General features: G+C 41.6%; 1 protein-coding gene across 9 annotated transcripts in view; it reads left to right on the top strand.

The window, feature by feature from the left end:
• nlgn2a (neuroligin 2a) overlaps window positions 1-24,846 on the top strand; it is a 211,983-nt gene that overhangs the window by 27,651 nt on the left and 159,486 nt on the right. The window contains exons 2-3 of one of the 9 annotated variants that reach the window (XM_062994301.1): window positions 21,343-21,379; window positions 22,772-22,788. The exons of 7 other annotated variants lie outside the window; for them this stretch is intronic. In XM_062994301.1, the coding sequence (XP_062850371.1) occupies window positions 21,343-21,379; window positions 22,772-22,788 (54 nt within the window). Of the gene's footprint in view, window positions 1-513; window positions 541-17,226; window positions 17,254-21,342; window positions 21,380-22,771; window positions 22,789-24,846 lie in introns of all 9 variants that reach the window. One more of the 9 variants, XM_062994300.1, reaches the window with a different exon arrangement.

Genomic DNA, 24,846 nt, shown 5'->3' with positions numbered 1-24,846 from the left:
TTTGATTGCAGACAGGATGAACATGAGATATTTAATGTTTTGTCTGCTCAACTTCATTTAATTTATTAATGAACATCCATTTCTGCATTTTAGGCCTGCAACACATTCCAAAGAAGTTGGAACGGAGCAATTTATAGCTGGTAATGAGGTTAAAAAACTACAATGTGGCACTACAATACAGAGTTACATTCACAAATGCTACTTAAACCCATATTGTGCAAAAAAAGAAGCTTTATGTTAACCATGTCCAAAAGCAGCCTCAAGTTCTCTGGGCTTGTGTGCTCTGAAAAAAGGATCATCCAGACTGTTACTAGCAAAAGCCAAGTTCTGTCATGGTATGAGGGTGTGTCAGTGCCCTTGGCAAAGGTAATTAACACTTATGTGATGGCAGTATCAATGCAGAAAAGTACATTGAGATCTTAGAGCACCATGTGCTGCCTTCAAGATGACATCTTGTTCAGGGACATCCATGCATTTTTCACCAAGACAACGCATGCTTCACACATTACAAAGGCATTGTTGCAAAAGAAGAGGGTACGGGTACTGGACTGGCCCTCCTGTGTACCCCAATAGAAAATAATTTGTTCCATCCTTCATGCAAACACATCTTAAGTTGTGCAACAATATGGGTTGTCATTGTTGCATTTTTTTTGGAGAATTTTTAAACAGTAAATAACGACAACCCTGCACTGTTACACACCTTAAGACGTGTTTTCAGGAAGAATGAGACAAAATACCACCTGAAACACTAAATCACTTGGTCTCCTCAGTGCCAAAATGTCTTTAAGTGTGGTGAAAAGGAATGTCAACATTACAAAGTGGTAAATGCTTTACTGTCCCAACTTAAACACATTTAGACGATAGATCAGTTAATTAATATAAGAGCATTGTCCAGGTAATAATTATAAGTAGAATTCACTACATCAAATGTACGGTATATGGATATAGTGGAGACAACAAATGTTAAAGTTGACATTAAAGGCTTAGTGTTTTCTCAGTGACAAACTCAAAAGATAATCTAAAAAAAGGCAGATTTGAGATTTATCCAAAATTTTATGGAATCTCTACCAACACTCAAGCATCTGAATCAGCCAATTGATTGTTTTGGGGTTTTTTTTTTATTGGATGATAAGCAGGAGACTTACAGTTTTTGGACCCTTAACCAACCCCTGCATTCTCATAAAAGTGCATTCATTCATCTGTATTTGCATTATGATCAAACGAATGTCAAACCCCATTCTAATTAGCGTTTCAGCAATTTCTGTGCCAACCTTTCACATAAAATGTCATAAAATCTCCAGAGAGAGGCACTTTAATGGTTCATACTTAAGTACTAGTAGTTATTGGCTTTCAGAGGGATATTTAATAAGATTCCACCTGTTACTGGCATTCTTAACTGAAACATCTACGAGCAACAACAGTTTTGCCAGAAGCTGCTTTAAGCTGTTGTTTTTAATAGTGTACACTTGATTTTGAGGTACCATAATATATTTTGTCATAAATTTTGCTATTTAATGAGCGCTATCTTAAATAACATATAAACTCCCTTCATACAGCCCAAGGCAGCTGCTTAGTTTGTCTTTGCCCAGATCCTGCTATGCCAATAAGTAATAAGTGATGTGAGCAAAAGTGTACCAGCTTTGCACTTGAATTCTGCTACATGTGAACAAAAATGTCAGCTTGATGTGTAATTACCTGCTGAAGCATAAAATTTTTTTAATGTTGCAATTAATAATAACAAAAATAATGATAATAATAACAGGACAGTGGGTAGAGCTTTGGGCTATCAACCGGAAGATTGGCAGTTCAAATTCAGGGGCGCTGTACAATCTATCTATCTATCTATCTATCTATCTATCTATCTATCTATCTATCTATCATCTTTCTATCCATCCATCTATCCATCTATCCATCTATCCATCTATCATCTGTCTATCTATCTATCTATCTATCTATCTATCTATCTATCTATCTATCTATCTATCTATCTATCTATCTATCTATCTATCTATCTATCTATCTATCTATCTATCTATCTATCTGTCTATCTATCTATCCATCCATCTATCTATCTATCTTTCTAGCCAATAAAAGGGGGGGGGGGGCACCTGGGGCCAAGATTATTTATTTGTTTATTGGGATTTCAACATCATGTTTTACACTTTTTTTGGTTACATTCTTGACAGGAACGGTAGTTACTCATTACACAAGGTTATATCGAACACAGTCGTGGACAATTTAGTGTCTCCAGTTCACCTCACTTGCATGTCTTTGGACTGTGGGAGGAAACCCACGCAGACACGGGAAGAACATGCAAACTCCACACAGAAAGGACCCGGACCGCCCCACCTGGGGATCGAACCTAGGGCCTTCTTACTGTGCCGCCCCCTGGAGCCATGAGGGTTAAGAGCCTTGTTTAAGGGTCCAAGAGTGGCTGCTTAGCAGAGCTGGGATTCAAACCCACATCCTTTTGATTGATAGCCCAGAGTGTTACCCATAGAATCAGAGTTCATAACATTGGCTTGTTTACCGGTTACTTTGGCTATAAGGAATTCAGAATTAAAATCGACCCTAAACATTCATGGTCAGCGCACATCTGGATTCAACGATGTATATGGATCAGGATGGTTTAGAAGGTTCAGGATTGCTAGTTGTTTGTGAGAGAGCTCAGACTGCAGTGAATTTTAAACATCGTGCATCAACCTGTTCCGCATTACCTTCTCTCGCTATGTCCGTCTCCTGCTTGTTTTCTTCTCTTACACAAACGTTCACACCTACAGTGCATTCTCATGATGTCTTCATTCCTGTGGCCCTCTCCCTTCTGCTGCTGCATTCTTGTTTTCTTCTTTTTTCCACTCGGCTGTTTAAAGGGTTGTCTCTCCGATGCCTGCCGTAGCTGAGTCGGCAAGTGGCGCTGAATGCAAATAGGATTCAACCACAATTCTTTGTGCTGCTCTTTCATACACATGCACACACAGGGCTTGTACTTTCATCAGCCTCGGAAAAGGGCTCAGTCAGAGAGCGGGAGCCTGGAGAGAGAGAGACGGTGCTGAAAATAGGAGACCTGAAGAAAGATAAAGTGGTGAACCATTTATGAAACAGGAGAATAAAAGGTCTGTAAGTTTGAAATATCATACCATTTAATAATATGCCAACCTTTTTTTTTTTCTTACTTCCTACCACGGATCAGTAGCAGTGAAAAGTGTCGAATGTACCTTCATATCCAAAGTGCCCAAAATCTGCCAGGCTAACAGCATTAAGAAAGGGAGAAGGAAAAAGGTGTCAAAGCAGTGCCGTAAAAGAGAAGTGACATGCGTTCAACAGCCGTGTTTTGTTAGTTTTAACAAGATTAAGTCCACGTCATGAAGCGTGAAGAAAATTGTCCCTGAAAATAAGTGAGTTTACACTAAACCCTCATGATTTATTCTACCTCTGTCATACATGCTTACACTGATCAGTCGTAACAATAAAACCACCTCCTTTCTACACTCACTGTTCATTTTATCGGCTTCACTTACCATATGGAAGCACGACTGACTGTAGTCCATCTGTTTCAATGCATGCTTTGTTAGCCCCCTTTCATGCTGTTCTTCAAGGGTCAGGACTTTCCCAGGACCACCACAGAGTAGGTATTATTTAGGTGGTGGATCATTCTCAGCACTGCAGTGACACTGACATGGTGGTGGTGTGCTTGGTGTTGTGCTGGCATGAGTGGATAAGATACAGAAATGCTGATGGAGTTTTTAAACACCTCAGTGTCCCTGCTGGACTGAGAATAGTCCACCAACCAAAAATATCCAGCCAAACAGCGCCCCATAGGCAGCGTCCTGTGACCACTGATGAAGGTCTAGAACAGGGGTATTCAACTAAAATTTAAAGAGGTCCAGTTAGAGAAAATTTCTTGAAGCAAAGGTCCGGAATGTTATATATATATATATATATATATATATATATTAGGGCTGTCAAACGATTAAAATTTTTAATCGCGATTAATCTCAGAATTTCATATAGTTAATCGCGATTAATCGCATTAAAAAAAATCTGTGTAAATGTTATAGAAAACAAGGATTTTTAAGTGAAATGTTACAATTACAATGGTGAACACATTTTATGCTAAATGTACTAATGTTAAAAACTGCTGGGACAAGAGAAAACTGTAGGGGAGTTTTATTCACTCACATACTAGGCAGTAATACTACCCAGTGGTTTAATGGACGTTTCTACACGAACTGAGTGTGTTTAGACTAGGGTGGCCAGATTCATAGTAACAAAAAGGAGGACATTACACCCCAAAAAGCCGGACATCTTATTAGGAACAGGGGGACATGCTACTGCAACACACAGAATGAATCCAGAACCCATATAACAGTTTTTGACCAATTTAAGCAAGAATTATATAACAAATGACTGTTTTACTCACTAAATGTTGTGTCTTTTCATATTTAGGTCCGTTCATCGCTGCCTCAAAAGTTTACTTTTTGGCATTTTCACCGCGTTCCTGATCATGAGAGCTGAGTGATTGACTCAGGTAGCGCGGTGTTTACAAAACAGAGAGGGCGGGCGAAATTCAACCACCCAATCACAGACTAGCATTTAGAGGGCGGACCTTCTCCGATTGGCCAGTGGTAGCTCTATAAGGAGTCAAATGAGGCTGTTAAACCAATGAAATACAAAGCATTTGTTTCGACATGTACCTGAGCCAATGGTAAATAATATTGATCAAAAATGAAACCAGTTCACTCCAAAAGGAGGATTTTTAAGTGTCCGTCCTAGCGTTACGTGAATGGAGGACTGGCAGCTTCTTTATTATGCAAGTGCATTACTACGACACTACCACGCTCGGTAACATTATGTTAACAAACCGCAAATGAACAACGGTGGCAAGTCCGACATTCAAACGTTTGTTCTACCAGTCAAGTCTCAACATGAACTAGAATTTGCGTTAACGGCACTAATTTTTATAATCGCGTTAAATTGAGATTGCGTTAATGCGTTATTATCGCGTTAACTTCGACAGCCCTAATATATACAGTGTATCACAAAAGTGAGTACACCCCTCACATTTCTGCAGATATTTAAGTATATCTTTTCATGGGACAACACTGACAAAATGACACTTTGACACAATGAAAAGTAGTCTGTGTGCAGCTTATATAACAGTGTAAATTTATTCTTCCCTCAAAATAACTCAATATACAGCCATTAATGTCTAAACCACCGGCAACAAAAGTGAGTACACCCCTTAGTGAAAGTTCCTGAAGTGTCAATATTTTGTGTGGCCACCATTATTTCTTAGAACTGCCTTAACTCTTCTGGGCATGGAGTTTACCAGAGCTTCACAGGTTGCCACTGGAATGCTTTTCCACTCCTCCATGACGACATCACGGAGCTGGCGGATATTCGAGACTTTGCGCTCCTCCACCTTCCGCTTGAGGATGCCCCAAAAATGTTCTATTGGGTTTAGGTCTGGAGACATGCTTGGCCAGTCCATCACCTTTACCCTCAGCCTCTTCAATAAAGCAGTGGTCGTCTTAGAGGTGTGTTTGGGGTCATTATCATCAAACTCATGACCCAGTTTCCGGAGGGAGGGGATCATGCTCTGCTTCAGTATTTCACAGTACATATCGGAGATCGTGTGTCCCTCAATGAAATGTAACTCCCCAACACCTGCTGCACTCATGCAGCCCCAGACCATGGCATTCCCACCACCATGCTTGACTGTAGGCATGACACACTTATCTTTGTACTCCTCACCTGATTGCCGCCACACATGCTTGAGACCATCTGAACCAAACAAATTAATCTTGGTCTCATCAGACCATAGGACATGGTTCCAGTAATCCATGTCCTTTGTTGACATGTCTTCAGCAAACTGTTTGTGGGCTTTCTTGTGTAGAGACTTCAGAAGAGGCTTCCTTCTGGGGTGACAGCCATGCAGACCAATTTGATGTAGTGTGCGGCGTATGGTCTGAGCACTGACAGGCTGACCCCCCACCTTTTCAATCTCTGCAGCAATGCTGACAGCACTCCTGCGCCTATCTTTCAAAGACAGCAGTTGGATGTGACGCTGAGCACGTGCACTCAGCTTCTTTGGACGACAAACGCGAGGTCTGTTCTGAGTGGACCCTGCTCTTTTAAAACGCTGGATGATCTTGGCCACTGTGCTGCAGCTCAGTTTCAGGGTGTTGGCATCTTCTTGTAGCCTTGGCCATCTTCATGTAGCGCAACAATTCGTCTTTTAAGATCCTCAGAGAGTTCTTTGCCATGAGGTGCCATGTTGGAACTTTCAGTGACCAGTATGAGAGAGTGTGAGAGCTGTACTACTAAATTGAACACACCTGCTCCCTATGCACACCTGAGACCTAGTAACACTAACAAATCACATGACATTTTGGAGGGAAAATGACAAGCAGTGCTCAATTTGGACATTTAGGGGTGTAGTCTCTTAGGGGTGTACTCACTTTTGTTGCCGGTGGTTTAGACATTAATGGCTGTATATTGAGTTATTTTGAGGGAAGAATAAATTTACACTGTTATATAAGCTGCACACAGACTACTTTTCATTGTGTCAAAGTGTCATTTTGTCAGTGTTGTCCCATGAAAAGATATACTTAAATATCTGCAGAAATGTGAGGGGTGTACTCACTTTTGTGATACACTGTATATATATATATTTACATTTTCAGCAGACGCTTTTATCCAAAGCGACTTACACAATGAGCTGAACACGATGAGCAACTGAGGGTTAAGGACCTTGCTCAGGGACCCAACAGTGGCAACTTGGTGGTGGCGGGGCTTGAACTATTCTGTTTAATAGTCCAGTACATTAACCACTGAGCTATCACTGCTATATATATATATATATATTATAACATATATATAACATATATATATAACATATATATTTATATATATTATATATAAGTAGCTTAGTAGTTGTATCAACATCTGCATGTAATCAATAACTGACTGTCAAATCAGATAACAGAAACGGTAGTCACTCATTACACAAGACTCAACAGGTCACAAGTTTATATCGAATACAGTCATGGACAATTCAGTGTCTCCAATTCACCTCACTTGCACGTCTTTGTACTGTGGGAGGAAACCGGAGCACCGAAGGAAACTCACGCGGACATGGGGAGAACATGCAAACTCCACACAGAGAGGACCCGGACCGCCCCACCTTATCAAACCTTTCTCTTATCAAATTAAGAGAAAATAAAAATAAATTGTGCTCCAGTGGGAAGTAAGAACAGAAATGAGTCTCTCCATCACGGATTAAATGCTGTATTTTCGCTGTACACGTTTCTTTTTTGGAGAGCGCCATTTGTCTCCTGTCTCACTCGTCTTTTTCTCAACTTTCTCCTGCACAGTCGTCTGTATCTCTCCCTTCGTTTTTTCTCCGTTCGCTATCTTTCTTTTTCTTTCCACCGTCTTTTCACATGTAACTCGCCTCTAACTCTCTCGGCTGGAATGCACAGACTTGATTGGCTGAGTGGTGTCACGTGATTTGTCTGTGCGTTTTCTCATCGGCTAAACCGCTACCGTAAAGACTACAAAAGCTGCGCCGGTTAAAATAGAAGCGCTCCGTCAGGTTTCAAATCATAACTTTCTGTTTTGGCTGTAGGTCCGGGTCCGTATGGGACAGCTTCTGGGTCCGGACCCGGACCGCGGTCCGCCTGTTAGTGACCTCTGGTCTAGAAGATGACCAACTCAAACAGCAGCAATAGATGAGCGATCGTCTCTGACTTTACATCTACTAGGTGGACCAACTAGGTAGTGTTATGAGGGGGGAGGAAGGACCCAGGGATGCGGAGGTTTAATAAAAAAAAGGGTTTTATTTACAAAATCATAAACATAATATACATAAAATAAAAGGAATAACAATAACAAAAAACACTTCGGGGAATCCCGAAGGCAGCCGGACGTCGGGGGCTGAAAAGGAACAAAAAAAGGCATACAAAAGAAAAGGGGAAGCGCGAGGCGCGAACCCAGGACTCTTGCCTCCCGACCGGGAGCTTTAACAGCCTGCCACAGCGGCGCTAGTGGCAGACTCGCTCCCGGCGCTATTGAAGCAAAGAGTGGGTTCGCGAGATGGACCACCTCGCGCTGTTGGCCGAAGAAGGGGGGGTAACACCGACGATAGCTGCGTGGCATGGCGCTTTCCAGCAACTAATGCTGGCTAGAGCCATGCCAGCTACCGGGTGTGATCGATTTGCGGGTTTCAAAAGTTAATGACAAAGGCGCTGTCACCAGCCCAGGTGGCTGGGAAGTGGCCATTTGCTCCTGCGCTCCAGAGGGCGGAACGCGACGCTGTCACCAGCGGTAGCTGGGAGGGGGTCACGTTCCTCTGGGCGCAGTCATGGGGTCTCTAGGTGGCGGCGGCACGGCGGCTCGACGGCTCGGCGGCAGCGGCCCGACGGCGACCTGAGAGCGGCAACCAGGCGGCGGCGGCGGCACGACAGCTGCGGCACTATGGCGGCAGCTTGGCGGCGGCGGCGGCGTGGTGGCGCCCACTAGCGGTGGCCCGGCGGCAGCGGCACGGCGGCGGCGGCACAGTGCGGCGGCACAACCTAAAGATAAAAAAAACAATAAACATAAAAGGACACCGCAGTGTCAAACAAACTCAAAGAAAGAAAAAAGAAACAGCCAACAAGAGCAGAAGGTGCGACGGCTACAGCTCTGCACCTATCCCTTAAATAAGGGAAGGCACAGGTGTAGCCACTTCGCCCTAACGAGCTGGCCAGGTAATAAAAGGCACAGCTCGTTTCTGCTCTGTAAGGCCTGTGGCATCAGGGAGAGATGGTACATTCCCCTGATGCCACAGAGCCTAACAGTACCCCCTTCTTAAGGAGACCTCTCCTGAGGTCTCCAGCCGGCGGTCCCGTCCCCACCAGTGGCTAAAAGCCACTGGGGGAGTGCCCCCCCAAAAAAATCTTTGGGAGAGGACGGGGTCCTCCGCTGGGTCCAGTAATGGTCGCACCTTGCTGTTATGAGGGGGGAGGAAGGACCCAGGGATGCGGAGGTTTAATAAAAAAAAGGGTTTTATTTACAAAATCATAAACATAATATACATAAAATAAAAGGAATAACAATAACAAAAAACACTTCGGGGAATCCCGAAGGCAGCCGGACGTCGGGGGCTGAAAAGGAACAAAAAAAGGCATACAAAAGAAAAGGGGAAGCGCGAGGCGCGAACCCAGGACTCTTGCCTCCCGACCGGGAGCTTTAACAGCCTGCCACAGCGGCGCTAGTGGCAGACTCGCTCCCGGCGCTATTGAAGCAAAGAGTGGGTTCGCGAGATGGACCACCTCGCGCTGTTGGCCGAAGAAGGGGGGGTAACACCGACGATAGCTGCGTGGCATGGCGCTTTCCAGCAACTAATGCTGGCTAGAGCCATGCCAGCTACCGGGTGTGATCGATTTGCGGGTTTCAAAAGTTAATGACAAAGGCGCTGTCACCAGCCCAGGTGGCTGGGAAGTGGCCATTTGCTCCTGCGCTCCAGAGGGCGGAACGCGACGCTGTCACCAGCGGTAGCTGGGAGGGGGTCACGTTCCTCTGGGCGCAGTCATGGGGTCTCTAGGTGGCGGCGGCACAGCGGCTCGACGGCTCGGCGGCAGCGGCCCGACGGCGACCTGAGAGCGGCAACCAGGCGGCGGCGGCGGCACGACAGCTGCGGCACTATGGCGGCAGCTTGGTGGCGGCGGCGGCGGCGTGGTGGCGCCCACTAGCGGTGGCCCGGCGGCAGCGGCACGGCGGCGGCGGCACAGTGCGGCGGCACAACCTAAAGATAAAAAAAACAATAAACATAAAAGGACACCGCAGTGTCAAACAAACTCAAAGAAAGAAAAAAGAAACAGCCAACAAGAGCAGAAGGTGCGACGGCTACAGCTCTGCACCTATCCCTTAAATAAGGGAAGGCACAGGTGTAGCCACTTCGCCCTAACGAGCTGGCCAGGTAATAAAAGGCACAGCTCGTTTCTGCTCTGTAAGGCCTGTGGCATCAGGGAGAGATGGTACATTCCCCTGATGCCACAGAGCCTAACAGGTAGGAGTGTCTAATAGAGTGGACAGTGAGTGGACACGGTATTTAAAAACTCCAGCAGTGCTGCTGTGTCTGATCCACTCATACCAGCCCAACACACACTAACACTATAGGAAATTATATTAGCATATTATTAGCACATTAATCATCTTTATAACATGATTACATTAAATACATGTTTCTGACTGGCTGGTAGCTGTTCCTTTCTTCATATCAAGATGTCTCAAGTACAGTCCTCAAAAATGACTGGTCAAAAATATACACTAACCAAAAAAACCTCGAAATTCATTGCTGATTACATAGATGTAGAAAATCTACCTCAGCAGCAGGAGTTTTTTTTGCTTACATGGCAACCTCTAAGGCCATGGTGATAGAATTATTGCACGACTGTAATTTGTGGCCACATATATGTTCCAGCATATTAGGCCATGGGCACAGAGAAATCGCCGATGAGTCTGCCTGATCTCCAAAGCACCTTTTGTTATGAAAACACATGATGAGTGATAAGGGTTTGTCAGTGAGATAGGGTTTTCCTTCCAATAACCCAAGTTGTTTGTGTGCTGATATGTATAACATTATGACCACCTTCCTAATATTGTGTTGGTCCCCCTTTTGCTGCCCAAACAGCCCTGACCCGTTTGAGGCATGGACTCCACTTGACCCCTGAGGGTGTGCTGTGGTATCTGGCACCAAGATGTTAGCAGCAGATCCTTTAACCCCTGTAAGTTGTGAGGTGGGGCCTCCATGGATCGGACTTGTTTGTCCAGCACCTCACACAGATGCTCAATTGGATTAAGATCTGGGGAATTTGAAGGCCAAGTCAACACCTCAAACTCGTTGTTGTGCTCCTCAAATAATTCCTGAACCATTTTTGCTTTGTGGCAGGGTGCATTATCCTTCTGAAAGAGGCCACAGCCATCAGGGAATACCGTTTCCATGAAAGGGTGTACATGGTCTGCAACAATTCTTAGGTAGGTGGTACGTGTCAAAGTAACATCCACATAGATGGCAGGAGCCAAGGTTTCCCAGTAGAACATTGCCCAAATGTTCTAGCATCACACTGCCTCCCCCGGCTTGCCTTCTTCCCATAGTAGCATCCTGGTGCCATGTGTTCCCCAGGTAAGCGACGCACACGCACCTGGCCATCCACATGATGTAAAAAAAAACGTGATTCATCAGACCAGGCCACCTTCTTCCATTGCTCCGTGGTCCAGTTCCGATGCTCACGTCCCCATTGTTGTTGGACATGGGTCAGCATGGGCACCCTGACTGGTCTGTGGCTATGCAGCCCCATATACAACAAACTGTGATGCACTGTGTATTCTGACACCTTTCTATCAGAACCAGCATTAACTTCTTCAGCAATTTGAGCTACAGTAGCTCGTCTGTTGGATCAGACCACACAGGCCAGCCTTCGCTCCCCACGTGCATCAATGAGCCTTGGCCGCCCATGACCCTGTCGCCGGTTTACCACTGTTCCTTCCTTGGACCACTTTTGATAGATACTGACCAATGCAGACCGGGAACACCCCACAAGAGCTCCAGTTTTGGAGATGCTCTGACCCAGTCATCTAGCCATCACAATTTGACCCCTGTCAAACTCGCTCAAATCCTTACACTTGCCCATATACTATATACTATACATATACAACAGACTATACTATACATACTGTTTACTATATACTATACACTATAGCTATACAACAAACTATACTATACACATACAACAAACTTTACTATGCATATACAACACATATACAGACTATGCTATACATAATCTATATACTATACATATACTATATACTATAGCTATACAACAGACTATACTATACATAATCTATATACTATACATATACTATACACTATAGCTATAAAACAGACTATACTATACAAATGCAACAAACTTTACTATGCAAATACAACACATATACAACAGACTATACTATACATAATATATATACTATACATATACTATACACTATAGCTATACAACAGACTATACTATACATAATCTATATACTATACATATACTATACACTATTGCTATAAAACAGACTATACTATACATAATCTATATACTATACATATACTATACACTATAGCTATACAACAGACTATACTATACATAATCTATATACTATACATATAGTACAATATACACTAGCTATACAACAGACTATACTATACAAATGCAACAAACTTTACTATGCGTATACATCAGACTATACTATACACAATCTATATACTATACATATACTATACACTATAGCTATACAACAGACTATACTATACATAATCTATATACTATACATATACTATACACTATAGCTATACAACAGACTATACTATACATAATCTACATACTATACATATACTATACAACAGACTATACTATACATAATCTACATACTATACATATACTATACACTATAGCTATACAACGGACTATACTATACAAATGCAACAAACTTTATTATGCATATACAACAGACTATACTATACATAATCTATATACTATACACTATAGCTATACAACAGACTATACTATACATAATCTACATACTATACATATACTATACACTATAGCTTTACAACAGACTATACTATACAAATGCAACAAACTTTATTATGCATATACAACAGACTATACTATACATAATCTATATACTATACATATACTATAGCTATACTATACAGACAGACAATACAACATACAGGCCTTTAAAATGCAACAAAGATAAAAAGTGTAACTTGCATCCACAGCCTGTTATTTTCTAATATTTGTGCCACTTGGTTTGGCATTATCTCTTTTGTATTTCGAGTCGCGATGGTGGCGTCAGTGTCGTTTCTAACAGGTAGTCAGGGTTGTTGTAGTTCGGCTGTGACTTTTAAATAAATGTGTTACCTCACACCTCTGACCTTGCTGAGGCTTAGTGAGAGATTCAGCAGAGTCGCCAGAGACAGGGCTGTGTGTCATCACGCTCATGAGAACACCAGTAATTGTCACCGCTGGTGTTTCTGGGAAATTGCTTTAACCTTCATGCCTTCTCTATTGCCACCACTCCGTAAATGTCATCCTATCTGGCTGCTGTCCCTCTCTCCTGTTTAAACACTCCTCGTTTCACACGCTTATGCTATCTCTACCAAACACTGTGTCCATCACGCACACACACACACACACACCATGCAACAATATTTTAATACTTATATTTTCACACCCAGTTCACCTCCTTATCCTCTATGTATGCTGTTTATTTTTATTTATTTTTTTAGACTTTTTTTTTTTATATCTCATGCCGATGCTGGGGTTGAATAAAGAGTCAGTTTTTGGGCAGCAGAAATGATTTGGTTTCAGGGTCCAGAACTTTTAAGCACAGTTAATTATTTTTGCAAAGTTTACCACTATTAACCCAGTTCTTACCTTTAAAAATATGCTAGTACATGAATTGGCTCCTTCTAAATACTCCTAATAATGGTGTATAACAGAGAGAAGATGTGATGCCATATCTACACCTGTCATATTTTCTTCTCCTTTTTTTGTCCTCAGTCTTGTCCTCAATTTCCATTTGCACTCTGATGACCTACAGGTTGCACAACAACCTTGCTGGCCAAGGAGGGCCACAGGCTAGCACATCCCTCTTCCAACACATGAAGCCCCTGGTCAATTCTTTACACCGGCCAGTGGCAGATGCTGCTCATCATGGGGCATTACCCAGACGAAACGAGTCACTGCTGCAGTGGCAGCCTTTCTCCCACAGACATAACCAATTTTCTGTCTGCACTCCCAGGCTAACAGGTGTATATTATATTATGTTATGGCTTTTTAGGGTAACCCACTACCACTAAGGTCCTAGGGTATGAATCTTGACACAGGGCATTAGGAGGTGCTGGTGGACTGTTGAGTCAGAAGCAGCATCTAGTACAGGGCAAACTTTTTGGCTTAAGGGCAACACTGTATTTTGAAATTTGACAAATGGACTGGGCCAGGGCAGATGGGGGGGGGGGTGATTTTGGGTTGGTCAAGGGCTAATATACAGTACACCGATCAGCCATAACATTAAAACCACCTCCTTGTTTCTACACTCACTGTCCATTTTATCAGCTCCACTTACCATATAGAAGCACTTTGTAGTTCTACAATTACTGACTGAAGTCCATCTGTTTCTCTGCATGCTTTCTTAGCCCACTTTCACCCTGTTCTTCAATGGTCAGGACTCTCCCAGAACCACTATAGCGCAGGGATTATTTAGGTGGTGGGACATTCTCAGTCCAGCAGTGACAGTGAGGTGTTTAGCGCTGCTATATCTGATCCACTCATACCAGCACAGCACACCTTAACACACCACCACCATGTCAGTGTCACTGCAGTGCTAAGAATGATCCACCACCCAAATAATACCTGCTCTGTGGTGGTCCTGTGGGGGTCCTGACCATTGAAGAACAGCATGAAAGAGGGCTAACAAAGCACACAGAGAAACAGATGGACTACAGTCAGTAATTGTAGAACTACAAAGTGCTTCTATATGGTAAGTGGAGCTGATAAAATGGACAGTGTGTGTAGAAACAAGGAGGTTGTGTTAATGTTATGGTTGATTGGTGTAAATTACATGTGAAACTCATAATCTAAGCAGTAAAGATTACCTACCTACCTTGTATAACTGAAGTGTGAACAGTGTTGTTGCTCACCCTTTTTGCCCGGCTTTAGCGGTAGTGTTTGGAGTGCGCCATCGAATGAAATCAACTGAAAGGCATGAAATGAATGCATTCTTTACAACAATTTTGTAAATCCATGACGGGCCGGATTAAACAGCTTAACGGGCCCTAATTTGCCCCCCACTGATCTAGCATAAAGTACATGCCAAATTATGTTTGCAGACCAGAATTAATTGCTATTTTGAACCCTAAATGTTGAAGCAGCCAAATGAAAAAAAAATATGGCTTTTTGCTGCTATCCATGCCTGGGTGGGTTTCCACTGGGTACTTAACTTTCTTTCCACATTTTAAAACATGCTAAAGGTGCATTGGCTGCACAAAATTGCTTTAAGATGTGCAACTTATCACATAGACCCAGAAAAATCAGGAACTAAAACTTATTTTCTACCATGGTTATGTGAAGCCTGTTGGACTGTGGACATTTGTGTTTCAGTAGCCTTTTATGGTGCCACATGTATTATCTCCTGACCCTCAGATACATGTAAAAAATGCAGCACAATGCATGGCAGACATTAATGAATATTTAAATGTTGTGTAAACACTTTTTCGCTTAACCTTTATGGCAAAGGGATCATGTTAAATCACAAAATAACCCTGACCTTTTTTTGTAATAGCAGGCCAGCGCTGTTAGGCTGATTACTTTATACACACATCACTGAATCTGCCAGGTAGATTTACTACCAAATATTTTTTTGCGGTATAAATAATCAAAGTTTTTTTAATAAGCAGTCACAGTGAGATACTAGAAGTCATTTATTGCACTCTGTTATTGATTTTGCAAGTATTTGGGACTGTAAAGGTGATAATACTGTTCCTCTAAATGATATTTCCCCTAATTCATATTTTAATGGTGGGGATATTCTCTAACAGGGTGCCTGATACGCCAACCATAATCTACCACTTGATCTCACAGTGTACACTGGTAGATCGCAACTCATTCAAACAGGTTGAATATGGTTGGCATATTGCCTCCAAAAATTCAATTCATAATTGTGTTGAACAAAGAACAAATAGTGACATGAAAACATGAAATTCATCATTTCCTTTCCATAAAGTAAAAAAAAAAAATTATTATTATTATTACTATATTATTTCCATTTGGCAAAGCCTCTGGTCCAAATGAAAATAGCTACGAAGCTTCCGTTCACAACGTGCTTCATTTGTGGTGAATGATCCCATAAAAATAAGAGGCTGTACGCTGTACTGATTGATACTAACAGGTCTAGTCTTTTTGAGTTACTCCGCTCTGTTTAGCGGGGTGATCCTTTATCTCCTCATCTCTTTGATAGCACTCTGAAGCCATTAGCAGTAGGGATCAAGGAACATCCACATATTAGCCTGGTTGTGGCTGTTAAAAGTCTTCTGAACATCACTGCAGATGTTTCTCTCTTAAACATTACATACCACTTTTAGGGTATGCAAAATAAAGTAAGAGATTTGTTTAACATTTAATTTATTTAATATTGTGTTACTATTAAATATACACTGCTCAGCCATAACATTAAAACCACTTCCTTGTTTCTACGCTCACTGTCCATTTTATCACCACTTACCATATAGAAGCACTTTGAAGTTCTACATAAATAAAAAACTGACAACACCATGATTTTAAAGCACCCCTATTGTGAACACTGCATTGACACTGACATGGTGGTGGTGTGTTAGTGTGGGTTGTGCTGGTATCATTGGATTAGACACAGCAGCGCTGCTGGAGTTTTTAAATACCGTGTCCACTCACTGTCCACTCTATTAGACACTCCTACCTAGTTGGTCCACCTTGTAGATGTAAAGTCAGAGACGATCGCTCATCTATTGCTGCTGTTTGAGTTGGTCATCTTCTAGATCTACATTAGTGGTCACGAGACACTGCCCACAAAGCACTGTTGGGTGGTTATTTTTGGTTGGCGGACTATTCTCAGTCCAGCAGTAACAGTGAGGTGTTTAAAAACTCCATCAGCATTGCTGTGTCTTATCCACTCATACCAGCACAACACACACTAACACACCACCACCATGTCAGTGTCACTGCAGTGCTGAGAATGATCCACCACCCAAATAATACCTACTCTGTAGTGGTTCTGTGAGAGTCCTGACCATTGAAGAACAGCATGACAGGGGGCTAACATAAAATGGACAGTTAGTGTAGAAATAACAGAGAATAACACAAACCCTTTTAGAGTGTTTGTATTTTAAGTGCAGAAGTCCAAAATCCACAGTGAAGTAATTAATTATGCATGAATAGTGTGCAAAATAACACACACACAGTCATTACTTTGTTATTACTATGTTATTACTACGCTGATGTCATTGCACTGCCTGGAATAGTCCACAATCCAAATGTCATTTGTTCATTGGTAGTTCTATAGGAGTTCCTTTTAATTATGAAATGAAAGGGGGTGGGGTATAGAGCTACAAAAGGGCTACCATCAGTAAATGTATACCCACAAAGTTCATTTGTATGGAAGATGTAGCTGATAAAATAATCAATGAAGGTATGTACGAGTACTTTGTCAGAACATAATGAGCCCTTGGTACGCTAAGCTATAATTACATCAACATTTAAGTGCTAAAAAACTTTCAGAACTATTTCACTACAGATAATAATCCGTATTCTACCCTACAGCTATTTCTTTAGCTGTAATTACTGCAAACATCGATGAAACAGTAAATGTGGGACTGCTCTTTGTTACTTTTTTGTCTACTCAGCCTTTTCCTTTGTTCTTTATTGACGTTCTTTGCATTAAAATTGCACGAACATTATACATAAAATATTAAAACTATATTTTTTCTCACACTCATGTACAGCCACGCATACTGCGGGTAAGCTGGTGTTAGCAACCCTGCTGAGGCTGCACTGCAGCTTGTGCTGATTGGTGCAGAGTGAAGCCAGGACAGGAAGTGGAGCTGAACTAATGAATTACATAAGCAATGAGAGAGTGCATGTCTGTCTGTCTGTCTGTCTGTTTGTGTAAGATGGTTAGATGATGAGTTACGAAGACGAACGTGCAGGCTAGAGATTGGTCAGGAAGAGATCGATTTGAATGCCGTTTCTGGAAGCTGAGTACAAAAAAAGAAATGAACTATGATATAGAAATGGATTAGAAAGTAGCAGTCTAGTTGCAGAAATGAACAGCCTTTTCGCAGGAGGTCCGTACCCACTTAATTTTCCATGGACATCACTTCGTAATCTTCACTGATGCGTAGCAGTGCTGAACAACACAGAGCTGTAATGAGCTTTTGTTGAATTGCCCTGAAATTCAAAGGTCTGGCATACTAATAGTGATAAAAATAGCAAGCAGAACTCATTCACATCATCTGTGATTAATTCTTACATAAAAAAATCCCTGTCCATCATGTTACAAGTCCCTGCTTGGATTAGAATTGACTTGATTGAAATTAAACAGGCAAGAGTTTCAGGTAATGGATTTCATCTCACAGAAAATGCCAGGTGGCTTAACCACTCAATATTAATTGTGTAGTGTCTTCACTGCATACGCTGATTTTAAAGCTGATGTTTTATTGTGTACACATGATTCTTTTTCAACAAATAGTGGTCATATAATTTGACATGGCTAAACAAGCCAAAATGTTATTTAGTTCACTTAACACAATGATTTGGTGACACGGTTGCTCAGTGGGTAGCACTATCGCCTCACAGCAAGAAGGTCCTGGGTTTGATCCCCAGGTGGGGCAGTCCAGGTCCTTTCTGTGTGGAGTTTGCATGTTCTCACGAAGTCTTCTCCAGCACATCCCAAAGATTCTCAATGGGGTTCAGGTCAGGACTCTGTGGTGGCCAATCCATGTGTGAAAATGATGTCTCATGCTCCCTGAACCACTCTTTCACAATTTGAGCCCGATGAATCCTGGCATTGTCATCTTGGAATATGCCCGTGCCATCAGGGAAGAAAAAATCCATTGATGGAATAACCTGGTGGTTCAGTATATTCAGGTAACCTCAGGTAAGTCAGCTGACCTCATTCTTTGGGCACATAACGTTTCTGAACCTAAACCTGACCAACTGCAGCAACCCCAGATCATAGCACTGCCCCCACAGGCTTGTACAGTAGGCACTAGGTATGATGGGTGCATCACTTCAACCACCTCTTTTCTTACCCTGAGGCACCCATCACTCTGAAACAGGGTAAATCTGGACTCATCAGACCACATGACCTTCTTCCATTGCTCCAGAGTCCAATCTTTATGCTCCCTAGCAAATTGAAGGCGTTTTTGCTGGTTAGCCTTACTGACAAGTAGTTTTCTTAAGGCTACACAGCTGTTTAGTCCCAATCCCTTGAGTTCCCTTCACATTGTGCGTGTGGAAATGCTCTTACTTTCACTATTAAACATATCCCTGAGTTCTACTGGAGTTTCTCTACCATTTGATTTCACCAAATGTTTAAGTGATCACCGATCACGATCATTCAAAAAAATTTTCCGACCACATTCCTTCCTCGAAGATGATGTTTCCCCACTGTCCTTCCACTTTTTAATAATGCGTTGAACAGTTCTTAACCCGATTTTAGTAGTTTCAGCAATCTCCTTAGATGTTTTCTCTGCTAGATGCATGCTAATAATTTGACCCTTCTGAAACAGATTAACATCTTTTCCACGACCACAGTGTCTTTCGACGTGGTTGTTTAACAAATGAGAAGCTACTCATTGCATCAGTTAGGGTTAAATAAGTTGTTGCCAGCTGAAACATAGTCACCCATGCAGTAATTATCCAATGGGAGGCTCTTACCTATTTGCTTAGTTAAATCCAGGTGGTGACCTTTTTTTTTTTTGACCAGGCAGTGTATAAATAAATAACACAATGATTCAATAGTGCCAGACCCAGTGATTAAAACCCAGTTCCCTAGGACCATATGTTATCTTGTGGCACCCATTCTACCAGCATGTACGAGGAAGGGTTCTTTAAAAAGTTTCCACACTTTTTAAAACTATTTATTAAGAATTTAAAGCACCATCTGATTTCCACCTTTTTAGACCACTCAAAGAAGCTTTAAGGGAAAGAAAATTTTCATATGATGATGAATATCTTCGGATACATAGTCACCTTCCGATGCAGTTTTTCATAACGTCGTACCAATTTTTCCCGATTGCATCATGCTTCCTCTCCACTGATGCCGATCCCCGCCCGCTCTGATTGAGGAGAGCGAACTGACACACACCCCGTCCGACACGTGTGCAGTAGCTGACTGCCTTTTTTTCCTGCATGAGGCGAGTTCACATGCGAATCAGTTGCATCAGTTACGAGGAGACCCCATCCGGCTTACTACTTCCCCACTCCTATATGAACAACAGGCCAATCGTTATTCATGTGACCACTTAGCCCAGCCAGATGGAAGAGCTGAGATTCGATACGATGTATTCGAGATCCCAGCTCTGGTGTTCTAGCGTATATTTTACCCCTTCGCCACCTGAGCGGCGTCGTACCAATTTTTAAGCACAAATACAGTATTTTATTTCATTTTATTTTATTTTTTAAGAGAAATAATAAAAGGAAACTTTGTCATAATTTGTCTTCAATTTCAGTTTAGAAATCAGGGGAAAAAGTGATGTCGTGAACCCAGTATCGTAAATCGCATTGCATCGTGGGTACAGTGTATTGTTACATCCCTAGCTCAGACCCTTTGTGTTGTTTCAACATTACAGTAATAATCTAACCATTGCCTGTTTTAACACTTGGATTTAGTGACTGTGTTAAGGTAATGACTGATAATGCTCTAAAAATACTGTGTGAACTAAAATGTTCTGATACTGATGCCTTCTGATGCTTTTCTTTCCATTAATGTTGTGTCTTCATAAAGGAGTGACCTTGTGCAAGTTGTAGAATATTAGCTTTAAGACAAACTTGAACTCTGAGGGTTGTGGATTAAATAATGGGATGTTATGTGCGCAGTGGCATCTACCAGTGCATATGATCAGCAGGCTCTATTAACTTTATCCTTGATATTCTTGGAAAATATTCAAGGCTACCTATGTCCCAGCTAAACAGTATGCCACTGAGAGAAGTAATACAAACACGGACTGGTATCGGTAACCTAGAGGAGAAGTGGGACGGGAGGACATCCAGTGAGATGAGGGGGATTTGGCTGAGAGGGTTCAGCATTGGTGCACCACTCATTAAACAGGCTGAATAATGCATAGCTATGCACACGCCTTTGGCTCTGAATTGATTTTCTAAGGTAAGTGGACTTGCCTGAGGCATGCGATCAATTTAGAGAACTGAGAGAAATGGTGAATGGAAGAAAAATGGGAGCTGCTCGGTTCACTCCGGTTTAAGCTAAACAGTTTGAACTGAAAATGTCCTTTTTTTTGGGAAGCGGAAGGCTTTAGTCCTCCACTTTCCACAATTACTGTTCATTCAGACTTCAAACTGGTCTCAATCTCTGACACAGATCCAAAAGAAAATAGAGGAGTTTAATTTCTGTTTTGGGATTCATTTTATTTTCTCTCCCTATTTGTTATCTGCTTTTAAGTACAAATGCTAGGTTGACATACATTATAGAGGCTGTAGATTCTTTAGTCCATATTTGTGTGAAATCCAGTGGTCATTAGTTTAAAAACTGAGAGAATAGGGGCTCATTATTTTAAACAACATAAAGATACAGCTCAGCAAACAGAAGTTTGAAGAAATTAATGACCAGCTTAATTGTATTTATATTTGCATTTGTATGCACTTATAGAAGGTCTGATGGTCTACCATTTGAGCTATCTAATCTTCACATGGTATTTGCTATTTGGCAAGAGCAGGGGTGGGCAATTAAATTTTCCAAGGGGCCACATAAGAAACTGTTACTGTTGTGGAGGGCCGGACCAATAGGGTGAACTTCATTCTGCTCAGTATTAATAAGATTTCTTTTTACTGTCTAAATCTTCCAGTTCTGATAAGCTGTTACTGTTAAGAGTAGATGTTACAATCAGAAAATGAAAAGCAGGCAGAGTAAAAACATCAACATTATTTCATTATTTAATCAACTTTCTTGAAAACAAATGTGAACAAAATGTGCATTTTACACAAAGTGCTGTTGCTATTTTGATATCACAAAGCTGATCTTTACTGCTCCAGTCCTGGATGTGTAAAACTTTATAAAAAGTCCATGTTGGTTTGCAGATTAGTTAGTGAAGCTTCAGATGTGACGCTCTGCATCGTTCAAGTTCTTGTATTTCCCTAGATTTGAACTGTGATCCTTAAACAGCTTTACACCTGACTTTTGAAGTTCATGTCTTGTTAAAAACTCTATTGTCTCTGCCAGTCGTGCTCAGTTCTGTTCGGTGACACATTGCGGTGAAGCTGGATACACTCGTCTTGCATACATGTACATTACGTTAATTGCCACTGACCTCATGTGGGCCAGTTGGGGATGGCTCGCGGGCCGGAAGTCTGGGCAAGAGGGTCTGCCATTTAAAAAAAAAAATACAAAACACTGTGCTAATATGTTGCATGTATATAACAACTAACAGAAGAAATACAGCCAGACCAGCCCAGCTTTTTTTTTTTACATTGATGTGCTTTTCTGATACATAGTATAGTATGTTTATTTTATTGTTTTATTAACTTTATTTTACTGTGTTTTCTAAATGTAAAGCTTTCATTGTAATAAAATGAATATTTAAACATTATCCAGTTTTCTAATATTGCAGCCACCATAACCACCAGGCTATATATCGTCATGCTTTACATACACAGTTGTGAGAACAAGTATTTTACCATTCTCAATTTCTATATTTAAACACACGTAAAGACATAGACATAAAAGTTTCTGTCATATTAGTTGTTCAGGCCGCTCAGGTGGCGCAGCGGTAAAGTACGCTAGCACACCAGAGTTGGGGTTTCGAATACATCGTATCGAATCTTAGCTCTGCCCTCTGACTGGGTGGCTGCATGAACAATGATTGGCTGTTGTTCATAGGGTTAGATGTAAAAAAGAGTCGGATCATAGGTCCTCATAACTGGTGCAGCTGCGGCCCCGGCTGGCTGACTGATGGCGCCTGCACAGGGCTGAGGAATAATGCTGATGGGGGTGTGGCCCTCCGTACACAGTGCCCGTCGGTGTATGAACTCGACTCGTACAGGTGAAAAATGCAGTCTGTACGTGCCGGAGGGGAGTGTATGTCAGTTGAGAGGCGTCCTCAGTCAGCGGTGAAGGGTCGAATCAATATAGAGGATGCATTCAGGGTAATTGGACACGACTAGATTAGTGGAGAAAAATTGGGGGGGAAGTGGGAAAAATTATTAAAAATAAAATATTAGTTCAGCTGTAAACACACTGTAGTCAACTGTCAGGAAACATCATCCCTCATAATAAGAATGGAGTCAAAATAACCATTTTAATTAGACAGTGATTGAATTGACAAGATGAGTATTACAACTGATCACACTCAGCGAGTAGCAACATTCTTTATTTCCCAAACTTTTAATCATGCTAGCATATGTGCATGGTAATGCCTAGTTTGTTTTCAGTCTGACAATGTTGACAGGTGCTGAACACATTTTTGACAGCATCTCAGACTTTATACTAAATAATATGTACCTGCAGCATGATGGTGTAGCTGGTAGAATTGGCAGTACACAGCAACATGGGTCATGAATTTTCTTACCTCCTGTCATTGTGACTTTGAGAAATATTTAGAAAAGGCAGTATTCACAATAGGGGTGTTTTAAAATCATGGTGTTGTCAGTTTATTAAATTATTATTTATTAAATTATTATCAATATTATTTTTTAAATATTTATCATTTTTCACATTGATCCTGGGCTGCTCCTAATGTACACCCACTTCTGGTTGGATGTTTTGCATACAGTAGAATAACTTAATATAGATATTAAAATAGCTCATGCGCATTTACACTGATCAGCCATAACATTAAAACCACCTCCTTGTTTGTACACTCACTGTCCATTTTATCAGCTTCACTCACCATATAGGAGCACTTTGTAGTTCTACAATTACTGACTGTAGTCTATCTGTTTCTCTACATACTTTTTTTAGCCTGCTTTCACCCTGTTCTTCAATGGTCAGGACCCCCAAAGGACCACCACAGAGCAGGTATTATATAGGTAGTGGATCATTCTTAGCACTGCAGTGACACCTACATGGTGGTGGTGTGTTAGTGTGTGTTGTGCTGGTATGAGTTAATCAGACACAGCAGTTCTGCTGGAGTTTTTAAATACCGTGTCCACTCACTGTATTAGACACTCCTACCTAGTTGGTCCACCATGTAGATGTAAAGTCAGAGACAATCGCTCATCTATTGCTGCTGTTTGAGTTGGTCATCTTCTAGACCTTCATCAGTGGTCACAGGACGCTGCCCACGGGGCGCTGTTGGCTGGATATTTTTGGTTGGTGGACTATTCTCAGTCCAGCAGTGACAGTGAGGTGTTTAAAACTCCATCAGCATTACTGTGTCTTATCCACTCATACTAGCACAACACACACTAACACACCACCACCATTTCAGTGTCACTGCAGTGCTGAGAATGATCCACCACCCAAATAATACCTGCTCTGTATTGGTTCTGTGGGGTTCCTGACCATTGAAGAACAGGATGAAAGCAGGTTAAAAAGTATGTAGAGAAACAGATGGACTACAGTCAGTAATTCTAGAACTACAAATTGCTTCTATATGGTAAGTGGAGCTGATAAAATGGAAAGTAAATGTAGAAACAAGGAGGTGGTTTTAATGTTAAGGCTGATCAGTGTATGTCACCCATGTTGCCTTTTCTTACATCCTTTATTTGTTCCAGTGAACATTAGGTGTAAAAGTAAGAGATGTAGACGGGATCTTAAAAAAGTTACTGAACTATTATATTTCCGTTGGAAACAGTGAGGGTATGAGGAGAAGTAATTGGTCGTGTCTGAGAGACTGATATAGCTTATAGTTCGGATTTAGCACCATCAGATTTCCACCTTTTTGGATATTCAGAGAAGCTTTAAGTGGAAGAAGATTTTCATGTGAGCGGTTCATCAGTGGATACATGCTCAACCAACAACATTTTGCTGATGGCATTAAAAAGTTGGTATGGCGCTGGGAAAAATGAATCAGAAGGTGACTGTGTAGAAAAGTAATGTCATTTGTTT

Source organism: Trichomycterus rosablanca, chromosome 4 (genome assembly GCF_030014385.1).
Source record: "Trichomycterus rosablanca isolate fTriRos1 chromosome 4, fTriRos1.hap1, whole genome shotgun sequence".
NCBI classification, from domain to species: domain Eukaryota; kingdom Metazoa; phylum Chordata; class Actinopteri; order Siluriformes; family Trichomycteridae; genus Trichomycterus; species Trichomycterus rosablanca.
Note: the sequence above shows the minus strand (reverse complement) of the source record. Positions and strands in the feature narration are given on the sequence as shown.